Source organism: Betta splendens, chromosome 15, assembly GCF_900634795.4.
Source record: "Betta splendens chromosome 15, fBetSpl5.4, whole genome shotgun sequence".
In the NCBI taxonomy this organism is placed as follows: Eukaryota; Metazoa; Chordata; class Actinopteri; order Anabantiformes; family Osphronemidae; genus Betta; species Betta splendens.
The window spans coordinates 17,670,358-17,689,846 of NC_040895.2; the positions used below are offsets into that span (position 1 = coordinate 17,670,358).

The 19,489-nt window shown below is 42.3% G+C and overlaps 3 protein-coding genes across 8 annotated transcripts in view; 1 reads left to right on the forward strand and 2 right to left on the reverse strand.

The window, feature by feature from the left end:
• znf804a (zinc finger protein 804A) overlaps positions 1-5,837 on the reverse strand; it is a 37,657-nt gene extending 31,820 nt beyond the window's left edge. Inside the window, exons 1-2 of the mRNA XM_029174847.3 lie at positions 5,606-5,837; positions 2,520-3,682 (exon numbers count right to left, since the gene is read on the reverse strand). Coding sequence (XP_029030680.1) covers positions 2,520-2,630 — 111 coding nt within the window. The 5' untranslated portion in view covers positions 2,631-3,682; positions 5,606-5,837. The remainder of the gene's footprint in view (positions 1-2,519; positions 3,683-5,605) is intronic.
• Positions 5,838-8,839: 3,002 nt separating this feature from the next.
• On the reverse strand, positions 8,840-17,237 carry LOC114870361 (dual specificity protein phosphatase 19-like). 3 transcript variants are annotated; one of them, XM_029174862.3, is made up of 5 exons: positions 16,782-17,237; positions 15,174-15,416; positions 12,779-12,825; positions 10,858-11,010; positions 8,840-9,125 (listed from the first exon to the last, which is right to left on the reverse strand). In XM_029174862.3, exons 2-5 carry the CDS (start codon positions 15,391-15,393, stop codon positions 8,892-8,894), a joined length of 654 nt encoding a protein of 217 aa, XP_029030695.1. In that variant the 5' UTR covers positions 15,394-15,416; positions 16,782-17,237; the 3' UTR covers positions 8,840-8,891. The 3 variants fall into 3 exon arrangements, with proteins under 3 accessions (XP_029030695.1, XP_029030696.1, XP_029030697.1); XM_029174863.3 differs by lacking the exon at positions 16,782-17,237 and adding an exon at positions 15,833-16,002; XM_029174864.3 differs by lacking the exon at positions 16,782-17,237 and adding an exon at positions 11,724-11,820 and having other exon boundaries at positions 15,174-15,369.
• Positions 16,263-19,489, forward strand: part of nckap1 (NCK-associated protein 1) — a 21,476-nt gene continuing 18,249 nt past the window's right edge. For 3 of the 4 annotated variants that reach the window (XM_029174851.3, XM_029174852.3, XM_029174853.3), the window contains exon 1: positions 16,264-16,575. In XM_029174851.3, the coding sequence (XP_029030684.1) occupies positions 16,468-16,575 (108 nt within the window). In that variant the 5' untranslated portion in view covers positions 16,264-16,467. Of the gene's footprint in view, positions 16,576-19,489 lie in introns of all 4 variants that reach the window. The other variant, XM_029174850.2, reaches the window with a different exon arrangement.

Consider the following 19,489-nt stretch of genomic DNA (forward strand, 5'->3'; position numbering starts at 1 on the left):
TCGCTGGGTTCCGTGGAGGTTCTGATCTGCAGGGTTAGTGGTGATAAATGGAAAAACGTCTTCGGCTGCAGACGTTCATCCATCCAACTCATCTCCTCGCTCCCACTTTCCACCGCTTCGGCTTCAAACTCTGCTGCCTATTTTCCAATCGCGTCTCCCTCACGCGTCCGAACACACTTCCTGAGCACACAGCACGTTATTTGAAATTTTAGGATGCGATCATTTCATGCGGTTTCATCAGACCTGTCTGCGCTAAAGAACTTGGAGATAAAATTAGCAGGAGTATATGAGGCTCCAAGGTGACTGGCGATAGTCATGTGTGGTTGTTTGCCAATTAAATCTCTTGATATAGCTTTCTATTCCTGGATTAGGTGACAAACAGATCTGAATACATGCCTTTGAAATGCCTCCGTTTGCTTGTGTGGGTAATTAAAGAACATTTATTTAAAGGACTGTGGTCACGATGGAAACTCTACCGTATGTTGTCGAGTCTTAGCTGAAAGCTCGAACTTTTTAAAGCCCTTCATTAGTTTGTCATCTATTTAATGAAGCACCATAATTAATGTGTTAGAAGTTGCTGAACGTCTATTTTTGACTTTGCTTTGACAGATTCTAATGAGAAGTGCAACTTGAAAGAGATTGTAGCTGGTTCTTTAAAGAAGGAATACGTGTGGAGCTGCCCTCGAAGGAAGAAGACGTAGGAGACGAACGCAGGGACACGTTCCACGCGTAGACGACTCGTCTACAGGACACAAATCACACGGTTTGCTCCAGTGACATGAAGGCTGTTTTCAGGTCCCCTCTGTGGCCTCCACCTCCAACATGGTCACATGCATTCAAGCATCATGGCTGCCAGCGCACTTAGCAGCTGACTCAGGGTCAGTGCCACCACTGCTGCAGGGAGACCTGTGTGGGGTCTGACAGCAGCTCTAACAGCAGCGGCTGAGGGCGGGTCGGGCCGGGTTGGGTCGCGGCAGTGGTCGAGCTTGGTCGCAGCTTTTCTTGTCAAAGCACTAACAAATGCATGAGCAGGAAAACAGAAGCGGCCGGTGCTGCTGCGCCGGCTGCAGGTGGACCGGTTCAGCCCGTTCGTATCACACACACCTGCTCTGTGCAGAGTGAACCTCTGCAGCCGCGGCGCCGCCGACGTTCTGTCGCTGAGCAGAGTTTAGAAGCAGCGGAACCAGAGAACGGGTTCTTCCATTAACACTCACTCGGCGCCTCGTCGGGATCACGGAGGGATAATGTTACGAGCTTTGATAACCATTACCCAGGTGCAGTAATCCAGATTTGGGATTTGTGGCATTAGTGTTCGTTTTGAGACATTACCAGCGGAATTAAGATGTGAGTGGGTTTTATCAGCCAAACACAAACCACCACAGGAACCACGCGTGCTACTTCAGGCTCCGTGTGCTTCTCAGGTAATTACAGGCTAAGTCGCTTGATTTACTGTAGACCTCCTGAAGACTTATAGCTCCATGGCTTCTCTGTGACGTATCATAATAATGCGTGATGCATGACCCTCATTAAAGATATTGACACAAGTTACAGTGAAATATGACCTGATGGTGATTTTGCAGAGCTGCTGCACAACGTGCCTTTAAATGATCACTTTATTAGCCACAGCCTGACAATCAGCACATGAGGCTAATGATGATTTTGTTCATAGAAGAGGTTGTAGCAGCATGAGAAGCAGCTAATGAACTGCTCCTTCTTCTAACAGGAGCAGAAGGTGCTTCACTGTGCGTCTAATAAGACTGAAGCGCTGCCCTACACAACCTCTTGATGTCTTATGTGATGTCTTTGAAGCCTGTTTGAGTCTTTGGTGCCTCTCTGTGAGGACGCACTGTATTTACGATCGCCTGTAACGTTCAGTAGGAATAAAGAATGAGTTTTATCTGGATTTTGGGTTACGAGGAGAAAAAGTACAGAAGCGCGTGACTCATCTGTTCTTCCCACACAGCTTCAGGACGACACACGAGTTGTTCCTCTCATTCAGATTATCACAAATGCTGTTTTTAATCTGGCTCCAAATGATGTTCATCACAACTTGCTTCGGTTTTAAGAAGCGCCACGTTACAAGCAGACACTGGTTGTGAAGAGCTTCAGAGCTTTAACTGTTCATTCAGAATCAGCAGAACATGTGGGAGCAGGTAAACGGAACCAGAGCAGCTCCCCCCGCGCGTCTTTCTGCCTCCAATACGGAGTCAATTAACCTAATGGAAGCGGCAATTAATTAAGTCAGCAAACACAATGATTAAGGGCTTGACAATCAAGTGAGTGGGCGGGGCTTAAGCCGATGCTTTACGCTGCTTTAGCGCTAACGATTTCCTGGCTTTGCTTTGATGCAGGCACATAAAGCCAACGCATGTCGACTTGGATCAACCCTGATTAAGTGCGCGTCACGTCAGCGTCGCTGTAAAAGCCTCGGTCCGACTCGCATTCCACAGCATTTCAAAATAAAAGCACCCCCACTCGCGTCAAACTTCAGCCGCATCTAGCGCCGAACTCGGCCTTACCGTGCTCCTCTGGCTGTTGGCTCCTATTGGTCCTCTGAAAACCCCTTTGATGCTCCTCAGCTGTCCGTCACGCAGGTGGGTGGAACTGATCACAATGTAGTAGCACGCCATTGGACACGCTTCAAATGTGCCTTTATCTTATGATCTGCCTTTGACTCGGAGGGGTTCGCGTCGGCCTCCGCTCCTCGCGCTGCCTCGTCCGCGCTCAGCGCTCCTTCGCCCGCCTCATGCTGCTGCTCCTCGGGCGGATGGAGCGGAGGAGACAGAAGGAGGCGCGCAGTGTCCCCGCTGCTCTCATTTATTCTCTCTCTTCTGGAAGTTTTTGCGGCGACTCTTTAACTCTGCCTCCTCAGCTTGTCTCTCCTTAAATATTTCACTGAGCTCCGCCTCGCTTCCCACTCTTATCCTATTGTCTTCCTCTAAATGTTTTTCACTCTGTTTCCTTTTAAATATTTCTCTCTTTGCGTCTCCAGATGTTTTGCTCCCATCTTTCATTCATTAATCTTTCCCTGTCATCGCCTCCCTCCCTCCCTCCCTCCCTCCCACTCTCTTTCTTTCTCGCTGAGTCTGAATTTTCTTCTGGAAATCTCACACGCTCATTGATCAGTCCTGCAGTTGCTCTAACTATCTCCGTCCTCTGTGTCCTCCTCTCACTTCAGTCTCTCCAGCCCTTGTGTTCTCTCTCTCCCGGTGCCGCTCTCTATAAGTGGATGGAGGACTACTTTTCTCTTGCCCTGCCTTTGTTGCTCTGTCCCCGTCTCTTTTTGCTCTCTGCCTCCTTGTTAGTGCTGAGATGAGAGGATGCTCAGTCTGGCTCTGTCAGAGCGGGCGCTGCCTCTCAGATGCTCCTCTCCTCCGCTCTCCTCCGCTGCGCTGCATGCGTTCGCTCTCCTCCCTCTCTCTGCTGATCTCTTGCTCTGTGGCCAGCAGAGTGGTTTGCTCCTCAGTTACCCGCGGTTACCATCTGCCCTTTTAACGCATGGAGTGCTGACGCTTGCGCTCTCCTCCCTCCCTCTCATTCTCCCATCCCTCCTCCCTCCGTGCCTCCCGCCCTCCCTCACATTTCTCTCTGCCTCTCCTCTTGCTGTCTTTCTTCTCTCTTTAATCATCTTCTCTCCCTCCTTCTCTTTTTCTCTCAAGCCAAAGAAGGCAAGCTCCACCTACTGGCGAGAACAAAACACAGAAGAAACTGAGGAATAAAAGGTGAAGTGTGAATCAGCAGGACGTGCTGATTCACACAACACTGGAAAACACAGGGTCACAGACAAACTACGTATATGATGCACACACAGAAGCCAGATAACCAGATAGTATTTTACAACTGAAGCGTTCCGTGTCACTGCAGCCTCATGAAACACGGTAGCAGGCGTCTTATAAAACAGCAGCTATAATGGTGCCAGATGCTGGTCTCAGCTACAGTAATGGAACCATCACAGTTTCATTATATCGAGGCATAAAAATGACTTCAATAAAAAAAAATTGCAGTTTGGATTAAAATCACTCTTAAGCATTTACTTGGAGTGGTTGGCAGAATCTCTAGTTCTGGGGGGTGTTAATTTCCAGTACATGCTGTGCTTTCCCTTAACAGTTGTTTTCTGACAGCAGAAAGTAAAAGGACTGAGCCTTTTCACACCTCTGCGCTTACATGCAGAGATATCAGGGACCATGGAGGCAGCTTTCACTGTGCGAGTGATTGTGTAGTCAAATGTGTTGTATTAAACGCTACGACACGCAGGCATTGATGAACAAGATACTTAATAAACAACATCCTTTACAAAACAATCTGGTGCAGAGGCTCATAATGCATTTAAGTTCACTACAGGATCTAACACATGTTGACACTAGGACACACTGAAAAAATTAAATGCAATCAATCAGCATTAAGAGTTGTGTGCGTGATTAGGGCAGGTCTTCACTTTTGAGTTTTTTGAAGAAATGAAACATGCCGTTCCAAAGGCAGAGAAGACATAAACCATGAATAGAACAGAACAAATAGAAAATTGATTAAACGTTGAAAATAAAACGGCCCGACGTGTCAAAGCAAGCGAGTACCCGGCTTCCAATTAAAAGTGGTACTTCCGTTAAACACACGTGCAAATGACTTCAAATACTGTTCATGCAAAAAAAAAAAACACTACAATAATTTAAATTATATAATCTCCGTTTACTTGATGCAAAGATGATAGTAGATAGTAGTAGATAAAATAGTAGGAAAGAAACAAACAGGCCAATTTTAAACTGTAACAAATCCAAACATCTGCAGTAAAACTTCACTACATTTAGTACAAGGAAATACTAGTGAGACTGGCATTATGGACCTAAGTCTTAAACTAATACTGCTTTTTAGCATTAAATGCCACTTTAAAATAGTAATAACTCATAAAATATACAGTAAAAGTACACACATGTGTATCAAGCGAGAACCTTTTTTCTAATAATGTAATATTTTTTCTTTTGTAATTTTCCGTAATGAGAACAGATCAGACTTGAAACAAAAAGTAGCGTTTCGCGCTGTGCTGTAAACCCTAGAATACGGGCGCAAGACGTTTTTGTAGCGGGGCTGCCTAAACGGCGGATAAACGAACGACGGCCCACTTGATGGCAGAAAACTGCACCCAGTAAAGAATAAATTCATATTCCGCCATTTATACTAAGATATTAAACTACAGCTTCACATTAGCCCACAAACGTTTGAATGAGCCCTCTAACATTTATTATGCTGATATACTGAAACCGATGAGCTAACGCGCTGGCTAGCTAGCCTGAGGCAAGTCATTTAAGTGATTTTAATAGTAATAAAAATACATTTGAAGCAGGACAGTAACTAAATAAAAACTAAATCACCAACGAGGCCAAGTGACTATTGCGCACACAATTACAGCGTAGGGTTCGACTAAACGGCACACAGTCGGCGTTAGCAACAGTAGCTGCTTCTAGCTAGTAGAAAATATTATCGTATATATATATATATATATGTATATAATATGAAAATAAAAAAAAACACTAGCTACTTAAACTATATTCAATGTAAATATTCATTATTGTGTCAAGAATAAAAATCATGATTTTATGAATGTTTTACTTACTGTGAAGTATTGCTCTGTGTGCTGTTTCTAGAAGTTCTAGACCCATAATCTGGGTCAAATTAACCCAAACAGGAGTTCAGATTGGATTTGAGCATTTGACCCAGAATGAACAACCCCACAATATGGTTACAGACATAACCCAGCACTTTTAGAGAGTAAAGTGAGATAATACAGTACTGTGTATATACAGTACATAAAGTATGATCCTCCCATCACTTCCACCCAGGGATAATACTTGTTCTTCATACCTGTTTCTGCATAAACAACGACCCGCGGACGCTTCCAGTGTCTCTGGACTTTACGGCTCTTTGGTTTCTTTGCAGAAATGACACATGCATTGTTACTAGAACTGAGCCCAGTTGTGTGTTTACCTATTCATTGGCGTCCCACCTAGTTTCATTCAGTAAGAAACAAATCAAATCATTTCTTGAGTTTCCCACTGAATGACTCTGAATTAGTGCGTTTGCCTCTGTGTTGGCTCATGGAAGGATTTTCCTCGACAGGAAATTGTCACGATCCCCCAGAGCCCCTCTCTGGGTTAGTGACCGAATATTGTTGTTGAGGATTGAGAAAATAAACTGAACAGTAAGAGGCTTATCTGATAAATTTCCCTCTGCTTTGGGTCCCATGATCCAATACTGCAATAAGCTTAAAACCCTCCCATCTGCTCCACTAGATTAATTTTATACAAATACAAATCTAACTTATTACTCCCTGTTCAGCGTTTTATGTGGTTTATTCATTGCTTTGTACAGTATCTGTTTTCCAGTGTGTTTTTATTTCTATGAATGATTTCGATCTTATTTCGTGGCGTTTTATGTCGGGATTTTACATATTTAGTATTTTGTTTTAGTGCAATTTTCAGATAATGTGGAGCAGTTGGTGGACGATCAGTCCTGCTGGGGGCTGCAGAGATAAGCAGAAACTCATTAAAATTTGAACTAATACGTATGATAATTTGTGTTGTTTATTTCACATGCGCACGCAATGGAAGAAATAACAGAGCTCCTGATAATTCGCTTTTACTATCTGCACATTTAGGTGCAGGAAGATTTGAGGAGCAAAGTGTTTTCAGAGTCGTGTTTACCATTGAGCATAAAGGCCAGAGCTAATCGAGCCACTCTGTGACCCAGTCCGTGTCCGTGCTGCAGAATCACACTTCCTTCATCCATCTTTATCCCTAATTCATCTCTACTTACTGTCAAGAGGAAAATCAAGATGTGCGTCAGTTCAATCTAGGAATAATCAATAATAACCCCCCGCCCACACACACACACGTACACAGGTTTGTAATCATGTCCACGGTGCTGTTTATTTTGTCTTCTTGGCCACAGTGTTTTGGGTTTGCTGTTAAAACCCACAGGCCTGATAACAGGGTTCTTCTTTGGGGCAAACTATTCACCATCCTCAGTCTGAGCCACCTTTCCCAGTCTGCTGATATTCTGGCACTGAGGCCAGACCGAGATGGTTGCTGGACCCCAGGAGACCCCGCAGATGGGACAGCTCGTGCCATACTGTGAGCCGTCGCATCCAGACGGTAAAATGTCACAAAAATGTCAGGGGAAACCCGGTTGGCTTCATAGCAGATACTCTTCAGTGATACACCATTGAACAACACCAAGGAAAAGGCCAAACCCTGCACTCAAGTGCTGTCACAGACTGCATATTGGCACTGTTGCCATTATTCAGACACTGCTTCAATATTTTATTTGCCTGTTTGTCGAGACTGTAACAAGCAGAGTTATGAGTGTATTTATCGGACACTTGTGTGCATTTATTGGGAAAAATGAAGCTGCACGCCCAAAATATTTAGCTACTAACAGTGACAGAGACCTGCTCTTTGCAATCTGTCCACACCTTTAAAGGGCTGTTAAATAATCTATGACCTTTATAGGACCAGTAGGAATTGCAACCAATTTGGCAGAACTTATCTCCTCCTCCAAGTCACTGGCACAAACCCAACCTCCACCCCTCAGCTTCCCAGCAACGGCAGTCTGCAGCCGACACAAATTACAAAGAGGGACATAAATACAAATAGGAAATACAGAAGCCAGAATGGAAATGTGGGAACTATAATGATTTGTACAACCAATAGGAGTTAACGAGACGACAGGTAGATATAGTGATGTATCTGCTCTAAACCAAGCAGCTCCTCCATTTCTATTTGTTTCTCGTTTGCTGTTATTATGAAACAGAGATGAAAAGTTAAATCGGACCAGATGAAAGCGCTGCATCCTGGGGAGGTGTGAATGTCTGTACCGGAGCCTCCAGTTAGTCGTGTTTCAATCAGTATTTCACTAATTCATTTGTAATTATTATCCCTGCTGGCTGATATCTGTATGACAGTTTATGGTTTATATCTATAAACTGAAGGAGTGGCTCATGGTGAGCTCTAAACTTGCCCTGCAGTAGGTTCTGCTTCACTTCAATTCATAAGATTACTCTGAAAACTGACTCCTTATAATCGCACAAATCTGAGCAGCTGGTGGCGCAATCCCACCGTTATTATTCATAAATGCAATTAAATTATAGACACGTTCTGCCTTGGGGCCGTAAACTTCATGCTTACTCTACTTCACTGCAACACTGCACAGTATAATAGGGTGTAACCCAGAGCATGTGACTTCAGATGTGCTGTCTTACAAATTTTGCAAAGCTTGGACAAATATAATTAGGTTGCGTATAGCTGAGTGTGCAGAACATCTCCTGCTCTAGACTTGACTGATAACTTCAGCATGCTGGACGTTAATAACAATCTGTGGGCGTGTTGTCAGCCGCATGAACAACAGACTTTATTTTCATCTAGGCAGTGAAGATTAAGATATGACACCTCTGTGTGCTGTGGGTTTGCAGTGTTAGGAGCTCATCCCAGCGGTGTGTGATGATTAGCATGTGGGCCAACTGGGTTCTACCTCATTATCTAACAAGCTAATTACAAGCCAATTATTTCAAGGGAGCGAGGTTCATCAACTTTGCAAAGTTGTGAAATTGATAGAGACAGTCGGCAGCGAGGGCAATCGTTATAATTGATGCTGTACCTGTTTGGATAGCTGAGAAACAATCTAGTTGAAGTGCAGGGATACTGGTAGGCCTTTTAATCATTCAGCACTTCATGCTGCAACCTGTTTCTTCACCTACAGCATCACCATGATCAACTTCAGACAAAACATGCTAATAACACTCAGGCCCATCTGCAATCTGAGTTTATAGAACAAAAACTCACATTTAACACAATTAGGAAAATGTAAGAAACACATTTTATTTATGTTGCAGCTTTGTTTTCCTCTTAATCCGAGTCCAGTCCTCTCACATGTTCGGGTGTTGCATTTCCGCTGCCTCGTGGTTTGTAGCTCTGTAGTTGCTGATAGAAACCGGGATTGGGGCGAATCGAAGGCCTCGCCTGCTTCACCTGGCTGTAGGCGGCGTCGAATGGGAGCCCCTCCCTCAACATCAGGTAGCCAATCACGACGGAGGAGGAACGTGACACGCCAGCGTTACAGTGGACCAGCACCACGCCGTCCTGCGAACGGAAGAGTGATGTTCTACCAGTTACATCTTTAAAACAAGGTTCTTGTCGCCCTTCACTTAAAAACATTTTCTTTCCTGTGCAGGTTTGTTTTAAAGAAGCTTTGTAAAACAAGGCAACTGATCCACGGATGCACAGTTTGATCTGCTAATCTTTATCTTTAAGATCTCTGCAGGCGTCTCATGAAAGCTCCAGTTAAATTGACAGAATTTAATTTGCTGGACGGAAAACGTTGAGAAAAAGATATTATTAGAAAAGTTAACAGTGTTCCTGCCAAAGACAGTTTCATTTTTGCTGGAGATGTTTCCCACACCTCAGTGTAAACTGCTTTAAAATACTTACCAGAACCAATGAGTCCACTGTCTTGTTGGGTTGTAGCAAATATCATTTAAATTTAAATACTGTATATGTTTTTTCTTTTTCTTTCAGAAATTGTAAACACGTCAAACAAGTGTAATGTTCACATGACTTCAGACGAATGAAAAAAAATCATTTTGCAGCGTTTTTCTGAAACTTTCCCAGATGAACGGAGCTTAAAGAGCAAACTGAGACAGAACAAAACTGTCTGCTGCGTCTGCGTGTGTCAAAATACAAGACATTATTAATATTAATGTTGATGTAATTATTTTACTGCCTGGAGTCCCTGGCTGGAAATAAATGTTTAAATTCCAGCCACATCTTTAGACAATGCGTGCAGGCCCACGGCTCAGCTCTTCAGCTCAGCGTATTGACACATTTGTCTTTTTTATTCGAAACCTAGACTCGACTCACAGACTAAACTTTCTTCTCTGACTGAAATTGAGTGGAGCAGAAACTGTGAGCAACGTTGTTTTGATTTTGCATTGAGGGACAGGAGATTTAAATTGGCTCAACACATATAGGGCTTTGGCTGCTGTAGCTGACATGTTATCAATGTCATCTACGCCTTCCGTTCCAGATATAACCCAATCAGGTGGCTCCTCTGGGTGAAATACAATCAAATGAAGCACATAGTGTACAGTGCACACAGAGAATATTAGTCCTCTATAACTTTCTATCAATCAAAGCTCTGCGTCTGCACCTTTATAATATTTGTGCTGGTCTCTGCAGTCAGACAGTCACATATCAGGTCTTGTTTTCCTTCCTCAAAAAAAACTTCTACAGACTGAAAATTGCCTGAGCAAGAAAATCCATCACAACAAACACGGAGGCTTAATTTGGTTTTGTCGGAGTTTCTTGTTTTGTTGTTATTTCATTGCACTCGAGTTGAGTGTTTTCATATCAGTGCTCACATCACATTATGTTCCGCTTATGATCAATCTCCAGACGCACACGCTGCCAAACAACATAACACGTACAACACGTGAGAACGACTGACGGCATTAGAAGAGAACATTTTGATCTTCCACACGATCCCAGGTAATAAGTGCACTGACCCCCCACCCCGCCTCGGTGCTGTGAGCAGATAACGCCTGTGGTGATGTTTGTAAATGCATCATGGTAAGAAAAAAAGAAACACTGTGCACACCAACATGTTCAATTAGTTGGTACATGCACAAAACTACACACAGATACACATGCTCATGCTGGGTGGATAGATGGATGGATGGATGGATGGATGGATGGATGGATGGATGGATGGATGGATGGATGGATGGATGGATGGATGGATGGATGGATGGATGGATGGATGGACATTTAAATGCTTCAGGCAAGTTGGATCAATACGTGTTAATTGGGCTTGTACCTGCTCTCGAGCCCGGTCTATGAAGGTACTGCACTCCTCCACGTATGAAGTGATGTCGGTATCTGGGAGGTCCAGGATCTGAAGCGTCTTATACACCAGCTGGTCTGAGAACAGGTTAGTGACTCCAAAGGCCACGTTTAGCACATGAGATACCTGATGAAGACAGAGGCCGATAAAAGGAGCTGCAGAAATTGCTTGAGCAAACGATCCCAGGCTCCCGACTTGTTTTAAAGAGAGTCTGTCCGTCAGACATATTGATAACATGACACAACCTTAATGTACCTGAGGAAGAGAAAAAAGAAAAAAGTGGACTGACAGAGACGGGGGAATAAAGATAAAGAGCAAAGACAAAGAGGGAGAATGGGAAACCGGCAAAGAAGACAGATGGATCCAATTCATTTTGCAGTATCTGTCTATTCTCACTTAAATTTAGGTTACCACAGAGGGCTCAACCCTCTCCTCTACATCTTCTAGAATAAGCCTGGTCATATCTTTTTTGGCAACAAATTCCATAAATCCTGCTCACAAGTATCTTTAGGACAGTGAAAACCTGATATACTTAAATCCTCGGTGTGAAGCCTTGTGTCCAAGAAGACATCAAAGAGCCTCTGTGTTTCTGGTGTGCTTCTTGATTACTTGATTACACACACACACACACACACACACACACACACACACACACACACACACACACACACACACACACACACACACACACACACACACACACACACACACACGCATCCTTGTACTTTGCCTTTCCTCAGGACCTGAGTTGGTTTGTGGCTGAGAACCAAATACAACAGATGCTTCTCCTGTAAAATGTGACTTTACAGGTGATTAGATGATCAATGTGTGCGTTTTACCATCTGACGACATCTAGCAGCTACAGTGACTCGTCCTGGAGTCGGTTTTGACGGAGTTGTTGTCCTACATTTCTGACACTGGGGGATTGCTCTGCACCTGCAACCATTTTGGTGCAATTTTACAAGATGGCAGTTGTCATTTTGGTGCTCAATTCAAAAAGGTAATTTAAGGAAGAGACCTGATGGTACTTGAAACAAATGGCCTATACGGGCATTGAAGTCGGATGCCTCGAGGCAGACAGGCATGAGAAGTGTGAAAGCATTGATTAATCAATGAAAAATAGCAATTTAACAATAGATGGAGTCAAATCCACCGAAGTGGCAAATTTAGCAAAGTTCAAAGAACCAGAAACAACAGTTGAACTGAGTTAGTTATAGAAGTCTGTGCGTAATGTGTGGAAGCATCAAAGTCAAACCTCCAGAAACCTGGATAAAACAAATCAAGTGAAGATGTGAAGCCCTGTAAATCAGCACACCAGATAAACTGTTTAATCAATGTAGAACAGTAAATGTAATGTGAATCTACTGGCTTCATTTCCTCATCTTCAGCTCATGCACTGTTACTGCCCTTCTATTACCACACCAGTCAATGTGTTTTATATGTTTCCGTGGTCAGAACACATATTTTTACATGTGCTTCAGGCCTGTTGTCAGGTTTTCTAGGCTTTAATAGCTACCTGGCTGATTTGGTTATTAGGCAGTTTAGGTTTTATCCCAGGAACAGGAAGTAAAGGTATTTGAAATCTCTCTAATTCATCACCCTGAGACTGCACAGGCAGCAATGTGCTCATGCCTGGGAGCAGCCACTGCAGAGAGAAGTAGTCACATTTCTGTGATGTGCAGGAGCAGCGGTGAGATGTACTGTAATCATTTACTCCCTCTGCTGAGCTAAACTGTCACTGCATGAGTCATGAAGCTCCTGAGGCTATTGGCTGCGACTGCCAACCTGCGGGAAAGCGCACCTGCACAGCTGCCTCTAATCTCATGTTCCTACACATGCGACCGCGCCGCGCAGAGCAGAGGCTCGCCGGCGCTATTGATCCCTCTGTACTGACCTTATATCTCTGCAGGGTGTCAATGTCGTGAGCGGCATCCTGAGAGGCTGAAAGGACAGAAACAATTCGATGAGAACAGAAGGGTGGCCTCTGTTTGCCTGAACAATAAATTCCTCCTGTGGACTGACCCGACTTGATCAGAGACAAAACACTGCTTCACCTCTTTGTGTAGTAAAATAATTGTTTGTCCCTTGATAATTAAAGCGTTCAAACAAATTAATTCATCCACACTGAACTGTGAGGTGTTAGTGATTTGTTACAAACAAGATATATTTTACATGTTGATAATTAGCCACCAGGAATTACAAAAGTAAATGTTTTCTTACAATATGATGACAATAGATAAATAAGACAGTATAGAACAAACCCATCTGCCATAAACAAAATGATCCAGATAATAATAGTAGCTTGAGGCCTAAAAGTCTGGCTGCACACAAGCAAAGAAACCTGGATAAAACTGGGTAAAGCTACATTAATAGGAATCAAATTGTGCAATAGCGCTAAATGATGTTGAAACTGCTGATATGAACCTTTAACCCTAGTGCACTATTGTCAGGTGATTTTCACCCGAGCAAAAGTATTTACATGATTTGCAATATGTTGCATTGTTCTGAGTGTCATGGCTTCCTGGGCAGCTTCACCTTTGTTTTCGAGCATGTTTTTTGGATCTTTCTATTTTTTTATTTTCCATTTTGTTACACATGCCACAGTTGAAAATAAAAGAAAACCACTCTAATTTATCATGTGTTGTCATATTTTTATTTTTCATGACTTCAAGTACTTTTTGTTGGGTATATTATATTGGGTTGGGTATTACATTATACCGGTCAAAAAGTGATGGTGTAACTTTTTATAGCAAAAGTGTTCTAGGGTTAATATCATCCACAGGCAAAGACAAGAGACAGAATGTTATGATTTGGATGAAAAGTGAGTAAAGACAGTCTCAATAGGAGCGAGGGTTAAATTACTGATGCAGCAGAGGAAGAAGAGTTATTTTGGCAAATAGCTCCTAAATAGCACAAGCTGGATAATTATGTGAAGGAAACATATGGACTGAAAGCAGAAACTGATGCAACGGCTTCTACCAGATTTCCACTGTGGAAACTCTGCAGCAGCTCGGCGCCTTCAAAGGAGCAACATTTGCAGTCTTTGCATTAGCCAAGCGAACTTTCACATAATGCCAAGTTTACGGTGTGGAGCAGTAAATCTAAATCCAAAGGATGGAGCGTCTTTGGAAATAAGCCAGCTTCAACCCATATGCCTCATCAGTGTAGAAGGAGAAGATTTAAACTGACACATCTGTGAAAAGATGCACGAGGCAAGACTTTCAGAGCACTGCTTTAAATACGAAGCTGACACGGGACCAGGCTGAATATGCAAGACAACAAAAGGCAAATCTGTCATCTGGATGCTACCAAAAACAAAATGTTCTCTATTTGACTCCGTCTTCCAATGTTTACCTTCATTATTTAACTTAAATTTGGTGAAATGATCAATTTTGTTTTTTATTGAGTCAACCTTTAGCAATATCTGCCCTCAAAGACCAGAGTCGAGAACAAAGCAACTTTCCAATGATGCTACTGTCACTGAAGCTGATTCCAAGTAAAGATGATTTTTTACAGACTTCCCCTAAGAATGAACATGACAAGCTTGTACTTTGGATGATTAAAAACAGTTTCATGTGACTACAGAGAGTGAAGCTCTGTATGGAAAAGAGTCACCTCTGCTGAGCCTAACAGATGTAATATTTTATTGATCCCTGCTGAGAAATTCTCTCTTTGATTCCCTCCTACAGTGAGGTCAAAGCACAGTGTTAACTACACAAGTGAACAGCAACCCAGAGCAGCCAGGGGATTCAATGTCATGCTCAAGGACATCTCGACAGGACAGACACTGCACACGTAGGGTGTCGGCTGAAGGGGAGACCACTGGGCCCTCCGAGACGAATTCAAAACTAATGACATTGATTTATGTGTTATGAGGAAATTATTTATTTATTTAACAGTGGAACAAACCATGACCAAGCAGCTTAGTGGTCTGGAGAACTGAGATCGAGTCTGTAGAAGAAGATGGAGTAGTATTACAATCTGTATTAGTAACTGTAGCTGTGGTACAAGTTTTAATTAAAGTACTTTAATAGTGGTACCATAAGTAGGAATAATAGCAATGATCTGCTGAGATATGTATGACAGTAGTAGTACTTGTATTAATACGTAGTAGCAGGATAACAGCTGCAGTGACTGTAGTAAATGTAGTAGTATGGTCATATTAGTGGCAGCAGACAATAATAGTCTACTAACCTTAGTGAACAGACTGACGGAGTTGACTGGCACCATTAGTACTGGTAGGACTAGAAATGAATGAGTGCTGTAGTTTTACTAGTGCTATTTATTACCCAGCAGTAGAAAGGGTCTAACGACTCCAACTTGAAGGTCGAGACTCGCATCCTCTACAAATCCACATCCACTTGGCTCCGCGACCTCCTCCACCTCCACTCCTCCATCACCCCTCCTCCTCTCCAGCAGCCTCCTGCCCGTCACCGTGGTAACATGTGTGCACTGCTTCTTTAGGCGGTTTCTGGAGAATCCCTGGATCTCCTGACCCAGTGAATGCATCACATCAGGCTTTACAGTGAGACCTATTAAAATATTAAACACACATTAAATACTGCTGCTCTGTGGAAACCAATAAATACACGTATTCGGTATGTTCTCTTACTCTACAGTAAATTAGGTGAAAAACTTCCACAGAGGGAGGAGCTGGATTCCTCCGAACATGCTTCCTCTGATCGGATGCTTTGTGATGTTGATCACATTTTACCACCAACGTTATTATTAACATGGCAGAATAAACAAATGCAGCCCTTATAAAAGCCGCACCATTAGAAGAAGGGGACGAGTTAAAGCTTTGACAGATACTTAATTAAGTTATTATGACTTTAGGTCTTTTGCACTATTTCAATAGCACCTTTACTATATCCGTGTACTTTTTCCATCACTGACACGAACGAAACCAGAACAAAACCGCGGCGCTTTGTCGTTTTCCCGCACCCACCTGGTCTGAAAAGCCTGCGATCAAGCAAAATCTGTCAAAAACTTAAAGCGTCGCTGCTCAAATCTCACGTCTCGATCTCCGTTATCGAGAGATAAGAGACAGAAATGTGTAGAAACAGCTGCTGTAGTGATAAAACAGTGTTGAACACAGAACTGACAGCTGAGTCGGAAGCTGCGTCAATATGGTGCATTCCCTAGAAATGGGAAATACGGGATGTCGATTTCTACTTGTTTATTTATTGGTGAGTTTTATTAAAAATAAAATAACCATTATTATGCACTCTGAAAAAAGTCGTTCCTTCCATTTTTCTGACTTTTGATACAAATCAAAAAACATCTTCGTTGCGATTTATTTCCAACAGTGAGTACAGATATAAAGAGGTTTACTGTTATCGAGCTTCACCTAAACGCAGCAGGAGCCGGGCTCGTCGTGAAAACCAGGACACCTCCTCATCCACAGGCAGGGAGACGGTGGGGTGGAGTACAGGAAGCGGCTGGCCCCGAAAAGCTAAACATGGGAGCTATCTAATAGCGACATAAATCACTGATTCCATTTCCCTTTCTTTATTTGTGGACCAGCGGAGATTTGTGGTAATTTTCTGCACTGATTTGGAGATTTAAGCGAGCGGCGAGAAGATGTCTCGGGGAGTGATCCAGCCCAGCCAGCAGAAACTGGCAGAAAAGCTCACCATCCTCAACGACCGAGGCATCGGGATGTTGACCCGTGTTTACAATATCAAAAAGGTTCGCGCGCACACACACACGGTTGTACCCGCAGCAGCTAGTGCCTCAAAATAATATAAAATGTCAATATGTGCACCTGCACCCAGTATCAACGCTACCGAGGCAGGATGAATGCTTGATGAGCTAGCACTGTGATTCATCGTCAACTGTGGACAGATTTATCAAATATTCATTGACTTATACAAAATGAACACAAATAAACTTACGTTATCCCAAATATGTCCCCTTCAGCTTCCAAGGAAACGGGTTAGGACCTCTGCTAGCCAAAAGCTATCGGTTAGCTTGCGGAAAAGCTGCCGACTGGTTTTATGCTATAAACTGATGCTTGGTTGGTTTAAACACGCCTGGTGACATTTATTATAAAGCCGAAAGTCCAGTTCTAACCGAACCGACTGAGTGAAGCCCATAGGGTGGAGGTGAGGCACACCTCCAGGCCCGCAGTAGCGTTAGTAGCTGCTAGCTAACGACGGGTAATGGCGGCGGCAGCTAGCTAAGCGGAGCACCGATAAGCTAGCAGTCGGGCGTCGTCTCTGCTCCACCAAAACAGACTCAGCCCGTAGCCTCCACCGCTCACCCAATTCCTAACCTAGTTTGTTTTTAATCATGCTAGCGTAATGCACAATAGCACGAAAAACGGATAAAGAATACGCTCCGTCATATTTGGTATCTGATTAATCAATACATTCATGTCTAATGTTGGCCAATCACGTCAATAATATCTCTTTTATATTATAATATGTGAAATCTTGCTCCATTTATTCAACCACTGCCCCTAATTACAGTTTGATAAGCTTGTGTTTGTTGTGTTCCCTTTAACGCTTCTTCTCTACAATTAGATGTAAACACTGTGCTATTATATTAAATTATCTGACATCTTGAGTTGCTAATGTATCTTCAACATAGATTCTCTGTAAAAAATGTATTCACCTCATACATTGGCCCGATTAAACTGATTAAGTCAGTTTTGTCTTAATACTGTGGGGACATGATCTCTAGTTGTAAAAGGAATAGTCAGAACTGAACAAAATACTGGTCCCCGTTGATGTCTCAGTACTGTCAAAACACTTAGAACACATAGGCTTTATACTGGTGCTTCTGTACTTGATTAAACAGGTCTGGCAGAATCCTATTGAATCCATAAGCATTGTCTGATTTGCAGCTTTATCTGAAAATATTAAGCATAGTCTAGGGTAAACGTCTCGCTTCATGCTTCAAGTCATACAAATCTGTTTATGAAAGCTGTTTATTCAGTAAATTAGACTGATTAGACACATTTATCCTAAAGAAACGTATTTACAGATGACCCTGATTGTTAGCTGTGGTTTGTGTGTGGGTATAAAAGTATAGTGTGTCAGTTTGTTTGTAATGACTAAAAAGGGGGTGGGCTGTGAAAGAGGTCACTGGGGAGTACAGAGTAGAAGTCAAACTGTCTGAAAGCCCATACTGTCTCCTAAATGATATATTTCCAGTGTTCAGCTTTTCTTTCCATTTTTTAAAACTTTTTGTCTCGTTTAGATTCAATTGTTAATTGACTAGGATTTGACACAATTAAAATGAAATTTTGAGCACTTCTTTTTTTTTTTTTTTTTTTTTTTTTTTTTTTGAGCACTTCATTGCAGTGTTCTCCTTATGAGTGGAGGCTAAGAGATCGTATGAGCAGTCAGACACAGTCTGAGATTTTGCTGCTGATTATTCTTAATACGCCCTTCCTTTCCTCCTTCCTTCCTTCCTTCCTTTTCCTTTTTTTGTATCTGTTCCATCTTCATATCTTTCCTGATCTCTCTCACCATAAGGCCCCTATTCATATCCACCCTAAACTGTTGATCACATTTTTTCTTGTTTGTTTTAATGAAATTTTCCCCTGTATTATGAGATATATTTTAGCACCCAGTGATGGCTGCATCCCAAAGTTAGAAGTAAAAGAACTGGGGCTCATTCGTCAATCTGTAGATGTTGAGACAAAAGTTTATCTCTAAAATTCCAGCACATGACTTCCTGATTACATTCTAACAAAGTTGTCTCTGGGTTTGTTTTATTTTTCAAATAAAAGCAGACATGGTGAACCTTTTTACCAGATTTCTACCTTTGGGAAACAGTAATTTATAAACTTGTGTTATACCAAAAGACTATTCTTTTTCCTGTTTTAAGCATATTCACTCATTAACACCCCATTGAGTGGCTGCAGAACACACTAAGATACGTTCTTAAAATTTCCAGTTATACTTACTTTAATCTTGGCTGAGTAGCTTTAACACTTTTGTTTGCTGTGCTTATCTTTTGGCCAGTTGACCTTCTATCAGCTTGTCTTGCATACAATACATGTGCTGGGGTTTTATTTTTCTTATCCTCGCTTCCACATAAGTAACCCAACTTTTTTTTCTCCCCCTAAGCTTAAAAATACAAGTTTCAGAAACTCTCCTGGTCTTGGACAACGCAGCTGAATCAGCCAGAATAGATTTAATTCTCCATGCCTAGATTTAGATTTAGATTTAGATTTTAGATGTTTATTCATAGTAAATAATGTGTCAGAACAAAAAGTTGGATAAAAAGCTTTTTGTTAAATTAATTTTACTCCTTTTTGACCTATTAAATTTTAACATTTGTAAATTAGTATTTATTTTTTTACCCATTTTCATACAATACTGCTTGTTTTTGGCGAAATTTAGTTTGAGAGATCGTGATTTTCTCGTAGTGTTGTGCCAGCATTTCCTAGAATTATTCTCTGTAACTGCTGTGGCAGCTTTTTTTAATCTGGAAAGTGTGTTGTGATCATCAGTTTGCCTGTGGTGGTCCAGGAGGGCCAGTATTTTGTCTGCAGTCACACATACTGTATATGAAATCCCACCTGGACATTTAATAAAGGGCAATACAGATTACCAGGGGCATTTTTACCTCTTTTCTTAATGTCAAGACA

Coding starts and splice junctions, on each gene's coding strand:
- LOC114870361 (XM_029174862.3), bottom strand. CDS start 15,393: ATGCATTCACTGGGTCAGGAGATCCAGGGATTCTCCAGAAACCGCCTA. Junction 12,826..15,173: donor TAGACCCTTTCTACTGCTGG/GTAATAAATAGC, acceptor CTGTCCTTTCAG/CCTCTCAGGATGCCGCTCAC. Junction 11,011..12,778: donor ACACCCTGCAGAGATATAAG/GTCAGTACAGAG, acceptor TGTCTTCATCAG/GTATCTCATGTGCTAAACGT.